The sequence below is a fragment of the Hemiscyllium ocellatum genome, chromosome 8 (assembly GCF_020745735.1).
Source record: "Hemiscyllium ocellatum isolate sHemOce1 chromosome 8, sHemOce1.pat.X.cur, whole genome shotgun sequence".
NCBI lineage: Eukaryota > Metazoa > Chordata > Chondrichthyes > Orectolobiformes > Hemiscylliidae > Hemiscyllium > Hemiscyllium ocellatum.
Genome location: NC_083408.1, coordinates 78,014,599 through 78,038,834, shown reverse-complemented (window position 1 = coordinate 78,038,834; position 24,236 = coordinate 78,014,599). Strand labels below are relative to the sequence as shown.

At 41.5% G+C, this 24,236-nt stretch overlaps 1 protein-coding gene across 3 annotated transcripts in view; it reads left to right on the top strand.

Annotated features, from left to right (window-relative positions):
* rcor1 (REST corepressor 1) overlaps positions 1-24,236 on the top strand; it is a 124,449-nt gene that overhangs the window by 40,322 nt on the left and 59,891 nt on the right. For all 3 annotated transcript variants that reach the window (XM_060829250.1, XM_060829251.1, XM_060829249.1), the window contains exon 3: positions 21,299-21,379. In XM_060829250.1, coding sequence (XP_060685233.1) covers positions 21,299-21,379 — 81 coding nt within the window. The remainder of the gene's footprint in view (positions 1-21,298; positions 21,380-24,236) is intronic.

The following is a 24,236-nucleotide window of genomic DNA, read 5'->3' as shown; positions in this document are numbered from 1 at the left end:
GGTTCGGGAGAAAAGGCAAAGGACTTTGTGAACTCTTGGAAATAAAGTACTCTGGTTGGGAGTGGAGGTGGGGTGGTTGGTAGAAAGGGGCACTGTTACGGATGATGGTACGGTTTTTATTCTGTCCCTTTTTTCCCTTCTCTCCCCTTTTGTGGTTATTGGTTTTATTGATTTTGTACTGACTTGGTGTAAAACCTGATTTATTTTATTTTAGTCGGTTGGTTATTGTCTTTTTCTTTGCTGCTGTCCTTTTTGTTTTTGGATTGGGGCTGGCTATATCTTTTGGATAAGATGTGAGGAGGGGGAAGGGTGGGCATCCAATGTTAACTCTCAGGAATGTAAATAACATGTTCTGTTTTGTGAATTGCCTGGTGCTAGGACCTGGCTTCAGCTGGAAGGAGCCAGGATGATTGCAAGGATTGGGAGGATTGTCCCTTGTGGGCAAGTGGGGAGATCTCTAGCGAACTGGGGTTTATTTGGGTGTTTATGTTAAATGTAGTGGTTAGTTTTTTTAGTTGGAGTAGTTTTTAGACTTTTTAGAGTTAATGTCTTGCTGCACCTCAGATAAGCTTCCTCCTCTTTGGAAACCACGGGCTGCCCTGGGCGGTCGTGGCTAGTGATTTGTTCAGGTAGTGAGTGCATCTGGAATGTAAAAGGCAGCCATTCCCCCATTTTTGAAAAAAAGGAAGGAAAGGGTTGACGTTGCCCTGCTGCAGAAGACACGTTTTAACTGATAAGGAACATGTGAAGCTGCAGCAATGGGGTCACGACAAGGTATTTTTCTCTTCCTTTAGCTCCAAAAGTAAAGGGTTAGCTATACCAGTAAGAAGGAATCTCCCATTCCAGGTAACTGAGCAAATTAAGGACGAACGTGGATGGTTCATCATCCTTAAAGTTCTAAGAGGAAGATGGTATCATAGTCCTAGAGATGTACAGCACAGAAACAGACCCTTTAGTCCAACTTGTCCATGCCGACCAGATATCCCAACCCAATCTAGTCCAACCTGCCAGCACCCGGCCCATATCCCTCCAAATCCTTCCTATTTGTATACCCATCCAAGTATCTCTTTAAATGTTGCCATTGTACCAGCCTCCATCACTTCCTCTGGCAGCTCATTCCATACACATACCACCCTCCCCAAAAATGTTGCCCCTTAGGTCTCTTTTGTATCTTTCCTCTCTTTTTCTCTTAAACCAATGCCCTCTAGTTCTGGACTCCCCCACCTCAGGGAAAAGACTTTGTCTATTTATCCTATCCATGCCCGTCATGATCTAATAAACCTCTATAAGGTCACCCCTCAGCCTCCGATGCTCTAAGGAAAACAGCCCTAGCCTATTCAATCTCCCTATAGCTCAAATCCTCCAACCCTGGCAATATCCATAAGTCTTTTCTGAGCCCTTTCAAGTTTCACAACATCGTTCCGATAGGAAGGAGACCAGAATTGCACGCAATATTCCAACAGTGGCCTAACCAATGTCCTGTATAGCAGCAACATGACCTCCCAACTCCAGTATTCCTGAATGTTTATTGTCCTCCAGTGCACCCTCTTAAACTTCTAATTAATGCAGTTGCCAAATTAATCAATCTTGGGGTGTGCCACATGATTATGGGAGGGAATTTTAACTGCCTAATGGATCCCAGGGTTGACAGGATGCCAAGGGGCCCAGCAAGTACGCCCTTGCATTCAAGCCAGTTGATGAACTTGTGTGAGGAGTAGGGATTAGTGGATGTGTGGAGGCATCTCCACCCTAATGGGAGAGACTTTACTTTTTATTCCAACCCACACAAGTGCCACACACGAATTGACATGTTCCTTATGTTTGTTTCCTTCAGTTTGTTTTGACAGAAACATTTGGCTTGCAAAATTTGGGGTATAACTACCTTGGACCATGTGGCGGTGTATTTAGATGTTAAAATCAAAGGTGGTGGAATAGATGCATGGCACTGTTGCATGGACCTATTCCTGTTAAGGGATAGCAAACTTGTTGCGTACATTACAAAAGTGTTCAGGGCCTTCTGGGATATCAACTCCAGTACGGCCGGTAATCCGGCAATACTTTGGGAGGCACTAAGGCATATTTGAGGCCTGATCACTTCATATTCAACAATTAGAAGGAGGAGCAACGATGGAGGCTGGAGACCTGGCTGAAGGTAACTGAGGAAGCATGTTAGAAGAGGCTTTCATTGGTCAAGCTGCAGCATATCATAACACTCCAGGCTGCGCTCGACTCATTGCGCGCACAGGTGGCCAAAAAAAGGTCTCCTCTTTCCCGAGTGGGTTTTATTAGGAATTCATAAATGTGTTGGTGAAGCCACTTTTGGGGATGTATAGCTATTCATGTCTTCTGTGCTCTCTTGGGGAGGCTAATATCTCCCTCATTTTAAAGAAGAGGAAAAACCTCAAAGACTACGCTTCATTCAGTCCAATTTCATTGTTGAATCTAGACTTAAAACTCTGTCAAAGATGCTGGCCCTGAGGTTGGAAAAGGGATTGCCCTATATTGTGAAAAGATGAGACGAGTTTTATCAAGAGCTGTAGCTCTTCCAACAATATCGGGGCGGGGGGTAGTGCAGGTATGCCACAAAGGTTGATCCCGGGTTTGGTGGCCTCCCTAGACACGGGAAAGGCATATGACTGGATAGAATAACCGTACCTGTTTGGGGTCCTAGAGCGCTTTGGTCTAGGTGGGTGGCAGGGTTGTATAATGATTCTAAGGTGGCAGTCATCTCAAACATACAGAAGTGAGGACCACACATGCTGGAGATTATAGTCAAGGTTAGAGTGGTGCTGGAAATGCGCAGCAGGTCAGGCAGCATCCAAGGAACAAGAAAATAGACGTTTCGGGCAGGAGTCTTTGATCAGGAATGAGGCTGGAAGCCTCTGGGATGGACAGATAAATGGGAGGAGGTGGGGCTGGAGAGAAGGTAGCTGGGAGTGCAATCGGTAGATGGTGGAAGGGGTAAACGTGATAGGTCAGAGAGGAGGTGGAGCGGATAGGTGGGAAGAAAGATTATAACAGGTGGGACAGGTCACTACGATGGTGCTGAGTTGCAAGTTTGGAACTAGGGTAAGGTGGGGGGAGGGGAGATGAGGAAACTAGTGAATTCTACATTGATGCCCTGGTGTTTAAGGGTTCCGAGGCGGAAGATGAGGTATTCTTTCTCCAGGCATCCCTCGGGGATTGAGTCTATTTGGTATGAAGCCTCGCGGTCGAGATATCCCCATGTTAATCTATTATTCATGGATAAGATTAAATCCGTGATAAAACAGCATAGGAGCCCAATCGTTTTAAATATGGTGAACGCTTGGAAAAAGTCCAGGTCTTATGGGTGGTACAGGCTGGTAATGGAACTTCTCCCCCAAGACTACCTCTCTATGGCGCACCACAAAATGGAGCGGTTTTATATTGACACAGACGTTTTGGCAATAATAATTAGGGCTGTGATATAACCATGGGCATCAGTTTGGGTGCTCGTTGGGCCTTGGGAGGGGGAGGCTGGTTGAAAAATACAGGTACAACGATTGGTGCTCCCAGGGGTGGGAGCTTCAGTGGAGGTATGGTGAGTGAAATAGAATAAAGTAATGTGATATAATTCAATTAAAGTTAATTTGAATTCAGCTCAACTTAATTTTTATTTAATTTGATTATAGTTTAATTAGGTACATTTGTTCTGGTAGAATAGTAGGTAGTTTATTATTATAGTATTGTGATTTGACATTTAACTATATCTTGTATTATTTTTATATGTAGTTGTAAAAGCTTTCAAATCTTTTAATAAAAAGACATGAAGGACTTTTATTGCACAGAGACTGGTTTACGTGTAGAATGAACTTCCTGAGAAAGTGGTGGATGCGGGTACGACGACAACGTTTAAAAGACATTTGGATACGTACGTGAATAGTAAAGATTTGGAGGGATCTGGGCCAGTAGCAGGCACATGGGACTGGTTTTGTTTGGGATTATGTACAGTATGAACTGGTTAGACCAGAGGTTCTATTTCTGTGCTGTATAACTCTGATACGATGATTGGATTCTTGGTCTTTCTAATGATTTAGTATGTTTTTGAAATTACAACACTTCTTAAATGAAGTCTTTGTTTTTTTTTCCCAATATAGCTACACATTAAGCTTGTATTTGGTTTGACCTTCAGTATTGCTCAGTTTCTTGGAATTTTCTTTTTCTTCCTAGATTGTATTTTGTTGTGCATTTATTTTTATTGCTTCTATGTATATTCCATTTTATGATGGGTAGATACTACTTTTGTAAACTGATTTATTTTAGAGTTTGACCAAGTCACACTTTCTAATGAAGATAATCAGCTAACATCAAGTATTTGTTGCCATGTACCATATTATATATTGGAGTGAGTGAAATAGATGGCATTAGGCTTCTCTAGTTCCTAGGCTTATTTGCTTTTTTCAATATATTGGAAACTTGTATCCATTCACAAATAATGTAGACAATTTTCAGTGTGGTATTTAAATACTCCAAATACACTGTGGGGCGGCACGGTGGCTCGGTGCTCAGTGGCCTCACAGCACCAGGGTCCCAGGTTCAATTTCCCCCTAGGGCGACTGTGTATGTCGAGTTTGCACATTCTTCATGGGTCTGCGTGGGTTTCCTCCGATGCTCCGGTCTCCTCCAACAGTTCAAAGACGTGCAGGTGAATTGGCCATGCTAACTTGCCTATAGTGTTAGGTACATTAGTCAGAGGGAAATGGGTCTAGGTGGGTTACTCTTCGGAAGGTCGGTGTGGACTAGTTAGGGAATCTAATCTAAAAGTATTAAAATGTGCTGTTAAATGTTCACAAATGTCAAGTTTGTTTCAAATAGACTACTAAAATTGAGAAAGTTCAATAAACATGTTATAGTAGTGCTTGTCTCATTCAGGTTGTCGGTATATAGTCTGTCAATTACCACACTTTCACTTGTAAACTATTATCCAAATTATAGAGCCACGAGCATGAGAAAATAATTCCTCTTTCCTTCCCCTCATTGCACAGAGGAGCAAGCCAGTTGTTCTGTTGAGAATTTCATCTGTCAAGCCAGGAATAGTTACAAAGCAACATTCATTATAGTGTTGTACTGGCTGAGAAAAGAATTCTTGGTGGATATGTGTGCGATTTTCTGCAAAACCTTGACCAACATAGACTTAACTGAAATGTTATCACTTGCCTAGTATTTGAATTATAATTTATTATCTCTTCTGCCTGCTTTTAGTTTTTGTAATCTTTATGTAATATGGTATTTAGTTTTTCTTGCACTGAATCTATTTTTATTCTGTTCATGCTGTGATCCTGCGTATGATTAATTTTTCTTTATATTAAGTGATCTATGAGGTACAGTGTATATAAAACAATTGTTACCATTGAAAACATTTTTAGAAGAATCCCCATAATGAAAGGAGCTAACTTTTTTTTGCTTTACAAGCCACTGCTTTTACTGCACTGACTTGCCAAGGATGTATGTTTGGAACTGCTGTCACTCAGCTTCATGATTTAGTTAATATTGTGTTCCGTTTCTTGCTCAGCAGTTCAATGTGGTGCAGTCCTGTTTTAACGGTGTTGAAAGTAAACAGCAAAATGTAGATGTCTAGATTTGTTTCAATGAAGCATCAGAATAGACTGGAATAAGGTCAAAGCATGCAGTCAGGAAACAAGAAGCAGCATGGATAGCTAGCTGGCTATAAGGCAGAAACTAAAGTGTAGCTAAAAGGTAAAGCTATTTATAATGGCAAAAGGTAGAAAATGTAGTTCCACGAAGATTAGTGTTCGAACACTGTCTAGAATTTATTTTAGTAATAATTTGGACAATGGATTTGAAAAATCCATATCCCTCTAAACCGTTCCTGTTGATGTACCTATATAAATGTCTTTTAAATATTGCGCCAGTACCTGCATCTGCCACTTCTTCTGGCCGTTCGTTCCACATATGAACCACAGTCTGTGTGGAAAAAGGTGCCACTGTGGTCCCTTTTATAAATCTTTCTTCTCACTTTTTAAAATTATGCCCTTCAGTTTTATGCTCCCCTACCTTAAGCAAAAAGGTCTTTTGCTATTCAGCTTATCAGTGATTTTATAAAGGGTTATAAGGCCACCTGACAGTCTCCTACACTCCAGTGAAAAAAGTTTTTGAGCCTTTCTCGCCTCTCCTCAACTTGAACCTCCAGGCACAGAAACATCCTTAAATCTTTTCTGTACCCTTTCCAATTTAATAATATCTTTCCTATAGTAGGGTGACCAGAACTATATACAATATCTCACAAATGGCCTTGCCAGCATCCTGTATGACTACAACTTGATGTCCCAATTTTTATACTTAATGGTCTGAGCAATGAACGCAGTGTGCCAACCACCTTTTTATCACCTTGTCTATCTGTGATGCAACATTGAAGGAATTATGCACCAGAACCCCTAGGTGTCTCTGTTCGACAGTACATTTGAAGGGCCCTACCATTAATTATGTTAAGTCCTGCCAAAATATAACGTCATATTTATCAAAGTTAAATTCCCATTGGCCCCGTTGATCAAGGTCCCTTTGTACTGTTACATAACCTTCACTGTCTACCACCAATATTGGAGTCATCCGCAAGCTTATTGTCCATGCTTCCTGTATTCTCGTCCAAAATCATTTCTTCGATTTACTTTATTTTGCATTCGGAATGTAACACACCCACTTCCAGGTCCATCTTTTGTTTCTTGTTCTGTTACCATTCCCTTTGACTTTGGAGAGCTAACTCCTCTGTCACTTCGTTGTCCTGTTTTGTACCCTGTCTGACAATATCTCAAACTTTTCACTGTTTTGATGAAAGGTCGTCATCAACCTGAAACCTTTAACCCGGTGTTTCTTTTTAAATAGTACTTGACCTGTTGAGTATTTTTCTAATTTCAAAGTCCTTCTTGTACTTCTGCTGTAATATATTTGTACCTTCAGCACAAAAAACACTTTAGTGAGAAAAATTCTTATTAAACTGAATAAGTTGCATGCTTTATCAATTAGGGTTCTGGGCAAAATATTCTCTATGGACTTCGTTGAAGAAACTTCATTTCATTTACCTGCTTTTGTGTGTGGAGAATTTGAGTCTTTTTGTTTGCATCTTCCGTATAACAAGCCAGATAGAGTGACACTGACTGCTTTTGACATTAAGGCAACCAAGCCAAATTGAAATAATTGAAGGGTTTTTGCCCTGGATCTATGTTAGAGTTATACCTACTATGAAGAAAAATGGTTTTGGTTGTTGGAAGCCAGTCACCTTACCCAGCACATTAGTGTAAGAGTATCTCAGGGTAGTGTCCTAGAAGTTCAACTGTTCAGCTGCTTAACCAACATTCCTTCCATCAAAAGGTCAGAAGTGGGGATCTTCACTGCTTGTGCTGCTCATTATATTTACAGTTCTTCAGCTACTGAAGCAGTGTATACTTACCTGTAACAAGACCTGACCTTGGGCAGACTAGCAAATTATACGTCTGCCATGCCATCATTGTCTCCAATGAGACAAAATTCAAATACCTCATTCTACAATGGCATTATCATCACTGGAACTCTGAAAGTTTAGAAGGTTGCCATTGAGCAGGAGCTAACTGGACTAGCATTTGACTATTGTGCCTAGAGGAGGCTTGAAATTCTGTGGTGTATAACTCTCCCCTTGTTTCCCCAAAGCTTATGCACTATCTACGTGATGCAAGTCAAGAAAATGATTTATTTTACTTGCTTGGATGAACACAGCTCCACCTGTTAGGTTCTTTTCCTGAGGTTTTGCATACAAGATGTAAATCACGCACACTGACTTCTGCAAACTGTTAAAGTTTAATAAAGCCTGTACAAGCTCGGTAACTAACCCCTCTGATACTGTTTGTGGTCGTGCAAAGTTGAGTCAGAAGAGAGACCCTGAACAAAAAAAATGCACCCCCTTGTACGAGTCAGTTGGCAATGCGACAGATGCTCAGGCCATTTCCCCCATAGTCACATGCCACTGAAGACTCCGTCATATGTTACTCCAAGTACGATGGGAGGATGAGATCATCCTCAGGTGAAGCAAGTGCTAGTGCCCTATCCCTAGGGAATCCTAATGCAGACGATTTCCGGACTCAGTGATTCCCCAAGACAATCTAGGTGTGACATATCTCTGGCCAGAAAGCATTTAGAACATAGAACAGTACAGGCCCTTTGACACACTATATTGTGCCGGTCATTTATCTTAATCTAAGATTGACCTAACCTACACACCCCTTAATTTACTGCTGTCCAGAGTGTGCTTGTCCAGCAGTCACTTAAATATCCCTAACACTTGCCGAAGGGCCTGTTGTTGCGCTGTTTTGTTCAACGTTCTAAAAAACCCAGCTGTTACCAATGTGAAAAGTTCCTGCCTCCCCACAAGACAAATCAAGGCAAATGATTGAAAAGTCTCACTGTCAAAAAAAATTGGTTCACGTTTATTAACAGAAACTTACAAACTGTCTTAGAAAATATGAACTCCCATCCCCCAGCTCCCCTCGTGCAAATGAACAGCATGATGGTGGGGGGTGGGTGTGAAGGCTTTATTGGTTTGGCTTTCCCTCCAAACATTCCAATTCAGCCTGCTTCCTGAGAATTGCAAATAGAGATTCAAATGCTAATTACGGCACTAACAGCAAGGTAATGGCTTGATAGCAGCTGTGCAATCAAAAAGCAACGTCTAAAAAGCAAGATAAAGCAAAAAATTCCAGTAAACGAAACCTCAGCATCTATGGAGAGAAAGCAAAATTAACGTTTGGGTACAGTGACCCTTCTCCTGAAGGGTCCAGCAATTTCTGTTTTTGTCTAAACATTAGAACCTGCCGCACCATGTGCGGAGTCAGTGATCAACTGCACCTCATCTCAGTTGGTAGTTACTGAGCACGTACATCAATGCTTGTATCAGGGCAAGACTGAACCTGAGCCAAAGGATGAAGGCTCTGAAGCTCTATCCCACTCTCTCTCACTCTTTTATGTTCAATGTGCACTTGGATCTGACTGCTCTGCGCAAGCATCAGTAGTGCAGCCTCAATCAACAGATGGGAATCAGAAAGCTTCCCCACATAAAGACGGTACAGAAGAGGCCCCTTGGCCCTTCTAGTCAGCACTGACAAAGCTACTCTAAATCTGCACTAGCGCCACTTTCTAGCACTTGGCCTGTAGCTAGGAAAGTTATGACATTTAAGTGCTCATCCAAGTACTTTTTCAAGGTTTTGAGGTCTCTCGCCTCACTACCCTCCCCTCCCAAGCAGTTCATTCCTGACCCCGCCACCTTCTGGGAAACTGCTTCTGGATAGAAGAGATTAAATAATAGTTTAATTTAACAATAGCAGGGGAGTAATAGCAAATTACTGTCTAAATGAAGTGTAAATTATCATGGATAGTTTGCATGCTTCTTCTGAGACAATGTTGCCCCTAACCATCTCCAGAATATTCGGTTTTGCAGTCTAACTCTTCAATATTACATTAATGTCCAGAATGGTTTCCCATTTAATCTTTTAACATTACACACCAACACCCAAATGTGTTGCCAGCCATGAAAAAGCAGCCCACCCGCTGGCACTACATTTAACACAGGGTGGTAAAAACAATGACTGCAGATGCTGGAAACCAGATTCTGGATTAATGATGCTGGAATAGCACAGCAGTTCAGACAGCATCCGAGGTGCAGCGAAATCGACGTTTCGGGCAAAAGCCCTTCATGCCCGAAACGTCGATTTCGCTGCACCTCGGATGCTGCCTGAACTGCTGTGGTCTTTCAGCACCACTAATGCAGAAACTACATTTAACGCATTAAAGTTTAAAGTCACCATTGTCCTTGAGGACCCTAGGGCTGATCTTCTGTCAGAGACAGAGAGATGACCGATGGTGAGGAGTTTCATCTGAGGTGAGCTTGCGAAAGTGGACCTTCTTAGTAACTTTGGTCAATGTGGGAATTGAACTGGCATTGTGCTGCATCTCAAACAAGCTGCACAGCTAAATTAGCTAATTGGTCTCTGCCACTGTGCATAGTGGCAGCATGAGAGCCATTTACAAAATACACTGCAGCAACTTGACACCACTTCTTTGACAGCACCTTTCATGTCCACTACCTCTACCACCTAGAAAAACAAAATTTGCATAGTTTGTTAATGTTTGATCATTTACTATCATTTGTAATGAAATGATAATTAGTCTAATTTAATTTAATTTGTCATGGGGGGAGGTGCCATGACAGGGAAGTGGGGTTTAAAAACCAACTTCAGCACCTAGTTTCTTGAATGTTAGAGTCCTGGTGTATTCATGTGCCAACTTGGGATTTGAGTTCTACAATGCTGAAGTGTGCTATTTAGGGACACAGCTGAGAATTTCACCAGAACCACCTCTGGACAGGGTTCAGAAGAGATATAGCAGGATTTTGTTGGGAATGGAGGGTTTGAGTTAAAGGAGAGGCCTGATAGGCTGGGACTTTTCTCACTGGAGCGTAGGAAGTTGAGGCGTGACCTTTTTAAAGGTTTATAAAATCACGAGGGGCATAGATAAGGTGAGTGACACTTGTCTTTTCCTTAGGTTGGGAGATTTCAAGGCTACGGGGCATATTTATAAGTGACACGAGAGAGCATGAGGGGCATTTTGTTTTGCAGTGGTATATGTGTAGAATGAACTGCCAGAGGAAGTGGTGGGTGCAGATATAGTTAAATTTAAAGGATATTTTAGGTAAGTACATTAATAAATGTTTGGAGGGATATTGGCCAAGCATAGGCAGGTGGAATCAAATGAATTTGGGATTATAGTCTGCATGGGCTTAAGGGTCTGTTTCTATGCTGTATGACTGTGAAATGGGAAGACCACCTGTATGTTTCTGCCAATCCCACGTACTTTCCTTCCGGAACTCCTTTCCTAGCAATAGGATGTCTGTAACTAAATCTCTGGCTGTAGCATTTTCAGAAAGTAGTTTGTTGTCTTCCTGAGGGCCAAAACATGAGAAACCAGCAACACACATTCCATAAATAAATTTTTAAAAGTCGGAATATAGGCTAGTCTACTATTTTTGTAGCCTGGCTTGTGATGTTATCTTTTAGCTGTATAATTAACAACCCTATTGTACTTCCGTTTTCTTTCTTTCTGAAACTGAATTAATCCACAAAGAAATTTGCCATGATGCTTCTGGTTTTGGTGAGGACCGATTCTAACAGTTGCTGCCTCATGTATATCATGCAGGGTGTTTGATGCTAATAAGCCAACCTGAACTGAATTCTGTTGCAGGAGGAGTGCAAATAGTCTAGCTTTTGTAATTTTAAAAAAAGAGAAATGGATTTGAAAAAAAATCAGTAAGAAAAAAGAATTACTTCGGTCAGTTGTACTTGTTTCACTGTTGTGTTAAGAAAAGGAATGATTCAACTTTCTTAAAAGGATAGGATCTCTTGAGCAATGCAATGCGATTTTTATGTTGTTTTAAAAAAAAATGCACAGTGATTTGGTGTGTACAAAATTAGTTGTAAAGACGGAAATTTTACTAATTTCCTGTGCTCCTTTTGGTTATTGTTAAATGTGATTTGAATGGCTTTTTAAAATAATTGAAGCAACATATGTTTAGATATGTTCATTCTTGCGCTACCTTTGTGTAGAAAATAACTGTAAACTTTTCATATTTGCATTTATCTCTATTGAAATTGCTTTTAAGTTGTAGGGTTTGTAGGGTCCAACTTCAACAAATCATTTTTGTGCTGCATGTTTTGTTTTCAACCAGGGAGCAAATCATTAGAATTCCTATGTGTGGAAGCAGGCCATTTGGCCCATTTGAATGGACTCCAATCCTCCGAACAACATCCCACCAAGATTCTTACACCCCCCCCCCCCCAAAACAAATCCTTGTAACCCTGCATTTCCCGTAGCTAATCCACCTATCCTACACATTTTTGGACTGTGGGAGGAAACTGGAACACCCAGAGGAAAAACCCACGCAGACGTGGGGAGAACATGTAAACTCCACACAGTTATTCGAGACTGTAATCGAACCTGGATAGCTGACGTTGAGGCAGCAGTGCTAACCACTCAGCCACCATTCACAACTCTCTCTGTAAAGAACCTACCTCTAACATCTCCTTTTCTACCATCTTCCTAACACCTCCGTCCTACCCTGGGGAAAAGTCTCCGGCTATCGACTCTCTCCATTCCTCTCATTATTTTGTATACCTCTATCAGGTTTCCTGTCTTCGTCCTTCTCTCCACAGAGAAAAGTCCGAGCTTATTCAACCTTTCTTCACAAGGCAAGCCCTCCAGTCCAGGCAACATTCTGGTAAACCTTCTTTGCACCCTCTCCAAAGTCTCTGTCTTTCCTATTGTAGGGCGACCAAAACTGGACGCACTATTCCAAGTGTGGCCTCACCAGGGACTTGGAGAGCTGCAGCAAAGCCTCGCGGCTCTTAAACTCTATCCCCTTTTAATGAAAGCCAAAACACCATATGCTTTCTTAACAACCCTATCCACTTGGGTGGCAACTTTGAGGGATCTGTGCACTTAAATACCATGATCCCACTGTTCCTCCACTGCCAAGAATCCTGTCTTTAATCCTATATTCAGCACTCAGGTTCGACCTTCCAAAATGCATCACATTGCGTTTATCCAAGTTGAACTCATCTTGCATTTCTCAGCCCAGCTCTGCATCCTGTCTATGTGGCCCTGCAGCCTGCAATAGTCCTCGATACTATCAATGATACCTCCAACCTTTGTGTCATTGGCAAGTTTACTAACCCACCCCTCAACCTCATCCAAGTCATTTATAAAACTACAAAGAGCAGAGGCCAAAGAACAGAACCCTGCATGACACCACTCTCCACTGATCTCCAGGCAGAATACTTTGCATCTATAATCATTCTCTGCCTTGTCAGCCAACCAATTCTGAATCCAGACAGCCAAATCTCCCTATATCCCATATCTCCCGTCTTCATGAATGAGTCTACCATGGGGAACCTCATCAAATGCCTTGAAGTCCATATACAGGACAATGTTTTACTGGTTGATAGGTTCCACCTTTGCCCTGTACTGGACAATATTAGAGAGGTTATCAGGGGAATGGGGCTTTAAGGTACACCCCTGTGTAGAACTCCAGGGAAAGTGAGAGGGCAGAAGGTCAGTCATTTGGAGATGGTGCCTGGGCTCTCATCAATGTCCAGGATTGTTCTTGGCAGCATTTCAGTAAGCCAAGTTCTCTTTTAATAACTGTAAACAAAAGACACGATCAGTGTTGGAAACACGTCTTTGATGTAATGTTTCTATCGGGACCTTGAGATCATCATCTTCAGATAATCCAGAATTTGGATATTTGATATTCGGATAAATCGAGGTTTCTCTACACCACGTCCCCTGCTTGACCTTTGTCAACTTGTCGAATCACCTCCTCAAAGAACTCTATCAGACTTGTGAGCCATGACCTGCCCCTCACAACGCCATGCTGACTGCCTTTATTCACACTGCGCTTTTTCAATTAGTCATAAATCTTATCCCTCAGAATTCTTTCCAAAACCATGCTGACCACAGATGTAAGACTGACTGGTGTGTAATTGACAGGGATTTCCCTATTACCCCTCTTGAAAAGAGAAACAACATTCGCCTTCTTCCAATCCTCTGGTACAACTCCGCTGAAGAGTGAGGAAGCAAAGATCTTCGCCAGCGGCTTAGCAACCTCCTATCTTGCTTCCTGGAGCAACCTAGGATAAATCTGGTCTGGCCCTGGGGACTTAGCAACCTTTTTTTTAATACACATTTTTATTGGAAATTTAACATTTTTACAAGTTTACAAAAATAAACAAAACTCTCAAGTACAAACATTGATATACACTTAAATTTTGTTTATTATTTAAGATTTAACGAAAGAAAAATACCGAGAGGAAAAAAAAACTCAACTAACTATTAATCTAACCTACAACTAACCAGAATGTATAATTAAGTCTCTTACATTATTCAACTAAGAGAAAGGGAAAAAAAAACAATGGATAACACAGAAATTGGATAGTGAGATACATGCTCGGAATGTGTTAACATCAAATGTAACAAAACCCATATTCGTGCGTGATTCCCCTCCCAAGGGGCCCCGGACCAGCCAGGTTCGCAATCTCAATTAAATAAAAGCCCTTATAGCCGAAATATCTGTATTTATACAATTCAAGAAGGGCTGCCATATTTTATGAAATAATTCGGTCTTTCGGTGCACTATATTTCGGTGCACCATCGTGGCCGGCACAGTGGTTAGCACTGCTGCCTCACAGCGCCAGAGACCCGGGTTCAGTTCCCGCCTCAGGTGACTGTGTGGAGTTTGCACGTTCTCCCTGTGTCTGCGTGGGTTTCCTCCAGGTACTCCGGTTTCCTCCCACAGTCCAAAGATGTGCGGTTCAGGTGAATTGACCATGCTAAATTGCCCGTAGTGTTAGGTAAGGGGTAAATGTAGGGGTATGAGTGGGTTGCGCTTCGGCGGGTCGGTGTGGACTTGTTGGGCCTGTTTCCACACTGTCAGTAATCTAATATTTGTAAGGAAGTCAAGAGGAATACATTCCATAATCTGTGCCAATTTGAAAATCCGGGGGGCTTTCCACCCAGTTTACCAAAATATTTTTCCTTGCACAGAAAGAGAATAGAAAATAATCTCTTCCCGTGCATATCCAGGGAGAGTAAGTTCGAAAAGCCCAAAAGGAGAGATACAGGGTCCACTTTAATTTCCGTTCCTAAAATTTCTGTCAGGGTACTTGCTACTTTAGTCAGGTATCTACGGATCTTATGACAGGTCAATAAGCAATGTACAAGAGTGCCCACCTCTATTTTACAGTTGGGACACATTGGAGATGCTCCTGCCTTCAATTTTGCCAATCGATCCGGTGCTATATGGACCCTATGAAGTATCTTCAGCTGGATAGCCTGAGTTCTGTTGCAGATAACAATTCTTCTGGCGTTTTCCCAAATGTCTTTCCACGTTTCTATAGAGATTTCTAGTCCCAAATCCTGATCCCATGTTTTAAGCAGATTGTCCATATCTCCTGATATTTCATCATGTCGTAAATGGTAAATAGTACTGACGGAAGATACTCTCATTGGTCCTAGCACTGTACATTCTCTATCTGATTTATAAAGACTATCTAATAATGTAGTCGTCTTCTGTATATAATCTCGAATTTGGAATTATTGAAAGAGGTCTCCATTAGCTAATCCGAATTTCTGACACAACTGTTCAAAAGACATCAGGGCCCCTTCTTTAAAAGGTCCCCTAAGCATGAGATATCCCTGGATCTCCAGAGGTTTGAAAGGGACATCTGTAAACCCGGTTGATATCCCCATGCTCCCACTATCGGAGCATAGCGGGATGTTTTACATGAGTTGCCCTCATTTTGCTGCATTATGTTCCAAGCTTTAATTGTGTTTAGTATTATAGGGTTTTTACAGTGATCTGTAATGATTTTCCTCTTGTCTGAAAATAAAAGGTTAATAAGTGGGCATTTTACTTGAGAAGCTTTGATGTCCAGCCAGATTGATTGCGGGTCAGACAAGACCCAATCAGCTATGTAACTTAATAGGGAACTTAACTGATATTTCCTAAAATCTGGGAAGCCCAATCCTCCCCTTGCCTGTGGAAGCTGTAGCTTCTTCAGCTTAATGAGGGGCCATCTATGATTCCAGATAAAGGAACTCAACCAGCCATATAATTTACGTAATGCTAGCTTCGGCAGCATCACCGGGAGCATTCTCATAGGGTATAGGAGACGGGGGCAGGACATTCATTTTAATTAGTGCTATTCTACCTAGCCAGGAAATTGGAAGGCCTCCCCATCGCTGGAGGTCCTGCCTTATTCTTTCCAGTAAATGCACGAAGTTAGCCTTGTAAACTGTCGTCCAAATACGCCTAAAATACGCAAATACGCAATAAAAATGCCTAAATATAAGAAACTCTCCAGGGACCACCGAAAGGGAAAGTGTGATCCGTCCACTAAGTGGGGTATCATAGCAAGGCCACCCATTGGCATAGCCTCCAATTTTGAGAAATAAATTTTATAGTCTGAGAATGCACTAAATGTATTAATAACTTGGATTAAGCGAGGCACGGACATCAGAGGATTACTGAGGAATAGAAGAACATTATCTGCATAAAAGGTAATTTTATGTTTACCTGTTCCAATCCTTGGGGCCGTTATATTAGGATCAGCCTGTATACCTTCTGATAGTGGTTCAATTATTAGCGTAAATAACAATGGCGAGAGAGGACATCCCTGACGGCAGCCCCTATCTGCACTGAAGCTATCTGAACCTAATCCATTGGTAACCACAACTGCTTTGGGATCACTATACAATGTTGAGACCCATTTGGTAAACTCCTTTCCAATGCCAAACCTTTCCAATGTGTAAAACAAATATGACCCATTCAACCCTATCGGATGCCTTTTCCGCGTCTAATGAGACTACTACTCCTGGTATGTTTCTCTGATGGCAGGCTTGAATCATATTCAAAACCCTTCTAATATTATTGGATTATCTACGGCCCTTAATAAACCCCGTCTGATCCTCCTTTATGATATGTGGCAATACCCTTTCTAGTCTCGATGCTAATGTTTTAGAAAGGATTTTAAAATCTACATTTAGCAAGGATATTGGCCTGTATGACAAGCAATCTTCTGGGTCCTTCCCTTTTTTAAAAGATGAGAGATATTTGCCTCTTTCAACGAAGGCGGGAGACAGCCCTGACTGTATGTGTAGTTACACATGTCCATAAGTGGACAAGCCAATATTCCTATAAATTCTTTATAGAATTCAGCTTGAAAGCCATCTGGGCCAGGTGCCTTACCGCTCTGAAGTTGCCTGATTGCGTCAAGTATTTCTTGGACTGTTAGGGGAGCATTTAAGACCGATACCTGTTCCAGAGTTAGGTCCGAAAAGGCCAAATTTTTAAAAAATGATTGCATCCTCCTAGTCCTGTCTTCACAATCCTGCGATTTATATAAAATCAGAATAAAAGTTTCTAAAGATTGCGTTAATCCTTTTATGATCATGAGTCAAAATACCCGTACTTTCCTTGATAGACGTGATACTTTGAGAGGCCTTTTTTTTTCTTTGCAAGAAATGCTAAGTATCTACCCGGTTTGTCACCAAATTCATATAACCTTTGTTTTGTAAATAATATTTCCCTCTTAGCTGTTTGGGTAAGCGTGGTGTTTAGACTGTCCTAAGGGCCGTAATCCTTTGTAATTTGATAATAGAAGGTCTATCAGCGTATGCTGCTTCAGCTGCTTTTAAGCGAGCTTCGAGCAGACGCTGTTGTCCTCCCTTTAATTTTTTCTAGGTCGCTGAGTATGAGATGATCAAACCTCGCGCGTAAGCTTTCATGGTCTCCCACATTGATGGGTTGATAGCCATACCTAAATTAATTTCTAAAAAAGTTTTAAATTCTTGAGAGAAGTACTTTACAGATTTACTATCTTTCATCAGGAAGGGGTCCATATGCCAATGCCGAGGGGATGTCCCATTGTTCCTTGCCTTGATTTCCATATATACAGCAGCGTGATCGGAAATTGCTATACTACTGATTTTACAGGATGATATGGAATTTTAAAAAATTGAGGGGGAAAAAATCCTATCAATTTTGGTATGACATTTATGTGGATTGGAGTTAAAAGAAAAATCTCTGCCCTGTGGATGAAGACATCTCCATACATCTTCTAATCCTAATTCTTTGTTCAAATCCACCAATTGTCTCGATCTGGGAGATACTCCTGCAGTACTCCTGGGAATCCTATCTATTTCTAGATCCATAATACAATTAAATTCTCCCCCTATAATTGTATGATGGGCACCGAGAGCCATCAATTTTGAGAAGGCTTCCGTTATAAGTTTAAAAGGATGTGCCAGGGGGCATACAAATTTAAAATCCCATATTCCTCTCCATTTATAAGGGCTTTAATCAGAATATATCGTCCAGATTTGTCTTTTATCTGAGTTAGGATTTTGAGAGGGAAATTCTTCTGAATAAGAATAACAACTCCCCTGCTTTTTGAGCTAAAAGAAGAAAAAAAGGCCTGATCAAATCCACCCTGTCGTAATTTCAAGTGTTCTTTATCCAATAAGTGCCTCTCCTGTAGGAGAGCTATATCAACCCTTTCTTTCTTTTTCTTTCTTTCTTTCTTTCTTTCTTGCGATTTGATAATATTCTCTTCCTTTTGACTGGCGAATTACTCCCCTTGACATTCCAGATGCACCACTTAACCGATTGATCAACCATAATTGTCTGGGCAAATCCAAGACCCCTCAGGAGGGGAAACCCTATCCAGAATATCCCGAGCATAGAGCATATAAAATTCATAAAAATAAAGGCTCTCTAATACAGTCACAACAGTCTAATAAAAAACGTATTTAAATGGAGATTTTCTCCCTTGTTCCCAGGGGGTATCACTTCCTTTCCAAAGGTCCATTGTATCCTCTCCCAACCAGTGCCCCCACCCTTGACCCAGGCGCTCCTCAATAGGATGAGGAAAATTCAAATATACTACAGAGCTAGAGTTAACAGCGAGCACCCAACTCCCACCTCCCCACCCACACCAACACCTGGATATATTTGGTAATGTTAATACCATGCATAAACATATATAACTATAAAATTACAACTTCAACAAGTAATAATTAAATATAATAATACGGGAAAACAACCCTGCTCCTACAGACAGGTAAAATAGAATAAGGTAACCACCTCCCCCCACCAATATTAACTAGACCCCCCCCAGCCTATGTAGAATAATAACAAAAAAATAAGGGGGGGGAGGGGAGAAAATCGTTAAGAAGAGAACAAATAAATAAATAAACCCCCCCCCCCCCCCAAAGATAATATTAAACAGGAAGGTTAAAAAAAGAAAAGTGGTGGGGGGGAATATAAAAGTGTGGAGAAGGCAAACCAATATCAATTATCTCTTACAATTTATCTAAGAGTCCAAAGATTCCTTAGCCTTTTCCGGTGATCTGAAGTTATACATGGATCCTTCATGGTTAAAGCGTAGCGTCGCTGGGTAACGTAAGGAGTACTGAATATTTAAGTCCCTTAAACACTTCTTCGCCTCATCGAATGCCTTCCTCTTTCGGACCAGAGCTGGGGAAAAGTCCTGGAATTACATGATCTTGGATCCTTTATAGATCATGGCTTGGGGATCTTTTCCAAGATTTCTAGAGGCTCTAGGAGTATCTGCCTCTCCTTTATAGCTCTGCAGCAGGAACAGGACTGGGCGGGGAAGCTGGTGTGAGCCGGGCCCAGGTATTGCAACCCGGTAGGCCCATTCTACCCTTACCTGACCTGATCCGGCCTCCAGATTTAACAGCTGTGGAAGCCACTGTTCAAGGAAAACTGTAAGCGGCCTTCCTCTTCCCATTCGGGAAGGCCCAGCAAACGAATATTTTTTTGACAACTTCGATTCTCCAGGTCGTGAATGTGGTTCTGTTAAGGTCCGGACTCGCTGTTCGAGAGTCCGGACCTGATCCACGGCTGATTGCGCTGTAGTTTCGAAGGTCACGGCTTTTAGCTCTGCTCCTCCGACTCGGCGCTCGATTTCCCTAATATCACGGTCGTGCTTTTGCAGCGCGGCCGAGAGTGAGTCCCATCGACTTTGGGATTCTTCAGTAAAAGGGTCTATCTTCGCATCCAGTTTGGAGATAATTTCCACAAGGCTCACCGTTGTAGGTAAGTCCCCCGGGGCATCTGCAGACGCCTCTGCTGCAACTGGAGAGGGTGGGGGAGGGGTTCCTGCTTGCTGAGAGCTGCGGGCTTCCTTCCCTTTAGTCATTTTTACTGAAGATTAAATTGTTTATATTCAATACTAAACAACTAATTTACATTAAACAGCTATTTTAAATGATTTGGTGAATGTGGTAGGGGTGGGTGACCCACTTTGCCCAAGTCTTGGGAAGAGCACTATGGACTCAGACTTGCTGGGTTGCCACCATCTTGGATCCCCCCATATCAACCTTTTAATGTTTACCAAAATTTCCAGCAAATCAACTTCTTCAATCCTGATCTGTTCAAGCCTATTCCCCAGGTCCTCAAAGTTCTCATTCACAACAAGGTCCCTTTCTTTAATGAAAATTGAAGCAAAAAACTTATTTAGGACTTCCCCCTATCTGCTCAGACTCCAGCACATGTTCTCTACACTATCCCTGATCGGCCCTACCTTCTCCCTGATCATTCTCTTGTTCTTCACATATGAATAAAATGCCTTTGGGTTCTCCCTAATCTTTCTCGCCAAGCCTTTCTCGTGCCCCCTGTTGGCTCTCATCAGTCCATTTCTGAGCTCCTTTCTAGCAAGCCTGTAATCCTTTAAAGCTGTGCTCGACCCTTGTTTTCTCCACCTTTCGTAAGTTGGCTTTTTGCTTTTGCCGAGAAGCTCCTCTGTTCTCGTCATCTGAGGCTCCTTGATCTTACTCCTTGCCTGTCTGAGAGGAACAAATTTATGCATCACTCGAAACAACTGCTCCTTAAACAGTCTCCACGTGTCTGTGTCCAGACAGATGTCAATAGATATCAAATTTTTCTAATGTACCTTTCCAATTTTGACACGTGATTTTCAAGTTGCAGTTCCACAATTTCTGCAAGGAGTGTCCTGTTCAGAAAGGTTCTGATGCTTATGCATAATAATTATTGCTCTTGTTTCTAAGTCCTATTAAATGATTTCTGATGAAGGGATTATGCCCGAAACATCGAATCTCCTGCTCCTTGGATGCTGCCTGACCGGCTATGCTTTTGCAGCACCACACTCTCTTCGACTTGTTAAATCACAACCCATTCAAACTTACAATATGCAAATATGTCTATGCATTCTGCTCAATTACAAATAAGCTAATCAGTTTATCATAGTAGCATTGAAATAACTTGTGTATGGGGGAAGGTATAATGGAGGAAGATAAATATAAATCTTGAAATTGTGAACTTTTTAATATGTTGAATGGACATTTTGATCCTTTTGAAATTTGTGACATGGACTATAGTGGTTCAAAAAGGCAGCTCACTACCACCACCTCAAGGGCAACTGGGGACGAGCAATAAATGCTGACCCAGCCAGCGTTGCCTATGTTCCATGAATGAACCTCGAAGAGCCATCTGGTCGTGTCAATCTATTCTAAATTTCTTCTAATTTGCTTTTAGCACGCCTCTTCCCCCACCCCTAAGCATAACTGGTGTAATCGAAGTTACATATGTTGTTATAATGTAACTGCTACCCATTAGCTTTGGTATTTTAATATTAAATTTAAGGTAACTATATATGTAGTGAATATAAATTTCTATCTTTGCATTTCTCCCCATGCACAGAAGTTGCAAAGAATTGCCATGAACGTGAGAACCTTGGAATGCTGGTCTGGTCACCTAATCAGAATATCTCAGAGTCCAAATGTAAGTTTGCACTTCATTTTATATTTTAGAAATTAAATGTTATGTTTATAGTCTTTTCACTTTAAAAACCTTCAAGAGGTCGATGTTCAAATGTTTTTTTTTCTCACATTGCTTACTGATAGTTTCTGCTGGATCTTCACTTTTTTACTTTTTATGATTTTATTCCTTTTTCTTACTCCATTCCTATGACTTTATTTTTCTCTGCATGAATGATTTGCTGCCTTTTGTCAGTCATAATTGTGGTTTCAATAATGAAAATCTTGTTTTCTGCTGTCCTAAAGAATAATTCAGCTGGTATTCAACCAATAGTAATATGACACTAGTGCCCATTATCAGACAGATTCTCAGAGGAAACTGTAAACAACATGTAAAATATGTTACTTGTGAAGAGTTTTGCTTGTTCACATCATTGGAAACCCTTCCACTCACTTTGAATAACTATCTTCACAATGAATAGGTGTTTACCTCTTGTTCTGAAAAATGTATGTGCAATCTTTCCCAGTCTAGCTATCCATTTCTGTGGTTGTAATGGAACTAATAGTGGCTTTTCTTCTGTTTGACCTGGACTGTTGCACTATCTGTTATGTCCTTACATAACCTATTTCATCAAACTTTTTGGCGAGACTCTATCAAAATCATTCTTGAGTGTTGATCATGAAGGTGACATAACCACAGTAATCTGTACCGTTCGGCAATTGCCACTCTAGGTCTGCACAGCATAACCTCTAACAACTAACAGTTCTTGCTTAACCACCACAGGATTAACTCAATTACCCTCGATCTCCGATTCTTTCCACTTCTTGCCTATGTTCTCTCTTAGAGCATATGTCTCTGGATGAAGCTTGTGATCCTTTAAGCCCATATGTTGGCCTTAAATTCTTGAATTTGTTTGGTGGCTTTGCTAAATACCTGAAGTATTTAACTCATTCCGTGTTGTGAATTTTGCTTCTTTCAGTTTAACCTGACTGCTACCAATTCAGCTGCTTTCTGGCAAGGCTGTTTTTAACACTTCACTACAGTGATGGGCAATTTTGCACTTAATTCCAGTCACGTGTAAGGAACAAATACACTTCTTGTTAAAATGAAAACTTTTTCTCCTCGATTTAATGTCAGAAATCAGGTTAGATTCCTCCAGTTGCTGCTTGCTGAAACTTGTCATGCTAGTTGATACTCCTCTGTCAACTTCCTATTAACTGGTGCTTCGTCCAATGCTACTTGAATTACAGTGCTTACCATGGTTCAGTTGGCACAGTGGTAAAAGATCTGGATTCAAGTCTCTCATGCCCCACATGTGGCACCACCTGTAAAGTTGATTTTAAAATATCTTATGGTCATTAAAGTTTATAGGAGCAGAATTAAGCTATTTGGCTAACCATGGCTGGTATGTTTTCAACCCCATCCCTCCTGTCTTCGCCCCTAACCTTGGTTCCCTTATTGATGACGACCATATCTATATCTGCCTTAAAGACACTTTATTGCCACATCCCTCAAGAAATTCTTCCACATCTCACTGAGGCTGTGCCTTGTGGTCCTAGTCTCCTAATAGTGGAAGCATCATCTCTGCATCTGTTCTATCTAGGACTGCCAAGTATTCTGTAAGCTTCAATCACCACCATCACCACCAACACTCCTTCCACCCCACCCCCACCCCCACCCCCACCCCGCCATCCTCTGTATTCCATTAAGTACAAACCCAGAGTTCTCAACTGCTTCTCATATGATGATCCTTCATCCCTGAGATAATTCTTGTAAACCTCTGGGCATCTCCCAAGGCCAGCACATCTTTCCTTCGATACAGGGCTCAAAACTCTCAATATTCCAAATGTGACCTGACCAAAACCTGATTCAACCTCAACATAATTCTCTGTTTGCGTCGTCTTAAAATAAATCTTCACATTACATTTGCCTTCCTAACTGATGAGTTAACCTACTTGTTGCTCTTAAGCGAATCCTGAGCGAGGACTTTCGAGTCCCCTTTGAACTTCAGATTTCTGAAACCTTCTCTTTAGAAAATAGTCTGTGCATCTACTCTTCCTACCAAAGTGAATCACCTCCCTTTCCTACATTGCATTCCATCTGCCATTATTTTTGTTCACTCTGCTAGCCTGCCCAATTCCTTCTGCACTCTTCCTGCTTATGCAACACTACCTGTTGTTCCACTTATCTTTGTATATCATCTGCAAATTTAGCAACAGTGCCCTCCATCCCTTTGTCCAGATTGTTAATATGATATGAATAGATGTGGTCCCAACATTGAACCCTGTGGAACTCTACTAGTCAAAGACTGCCATCCTGAAAAAGAACCCATTATCCCTACTGTCTGCCTTCTGCCAGTCAGCCAGTTGTCCATCAGTGCCAGTACTTTGCCTCTCACACCATGAGCTCTTAACATTTGGGATCCTCTTCTGCAGCACCTTGTCAAAGGCTTTCTGGAAATCTAACTGGATTGTACCCACTTGCTCTCCTTTGTCTAACTTGCTTGTTGCCATTTCAATAAATTCTAACAGATTTGTCAGGCATAATCTTCCCTTGATGAAGCTGTGCTGACTCAACGCTATTTTACCATGTACTTCCAAGTACTCTGTAATCTCGTCCTCCATAATGGACTCCAGTCTTACCAAGGCCAGGCCTATAGCTTTCTGTCTTCTGCGTTCTTCCCTTCTTAAGCAGAAGTGTTGCATTAGCCATTTTCCAAGTCTGTGGAACCCTCCCAGACTCCAGTGATTCCAGTAGGATCACGACTAATGCTTTTAAAATCTCCTCACCTCCCTTCTTCAGAACTCTGGGGTGTAGTCCATCTGGTCTGGGTGACTAATCTATTTTCAAGCCCTTTCAGCTTACATAGTATCTTTTTTTA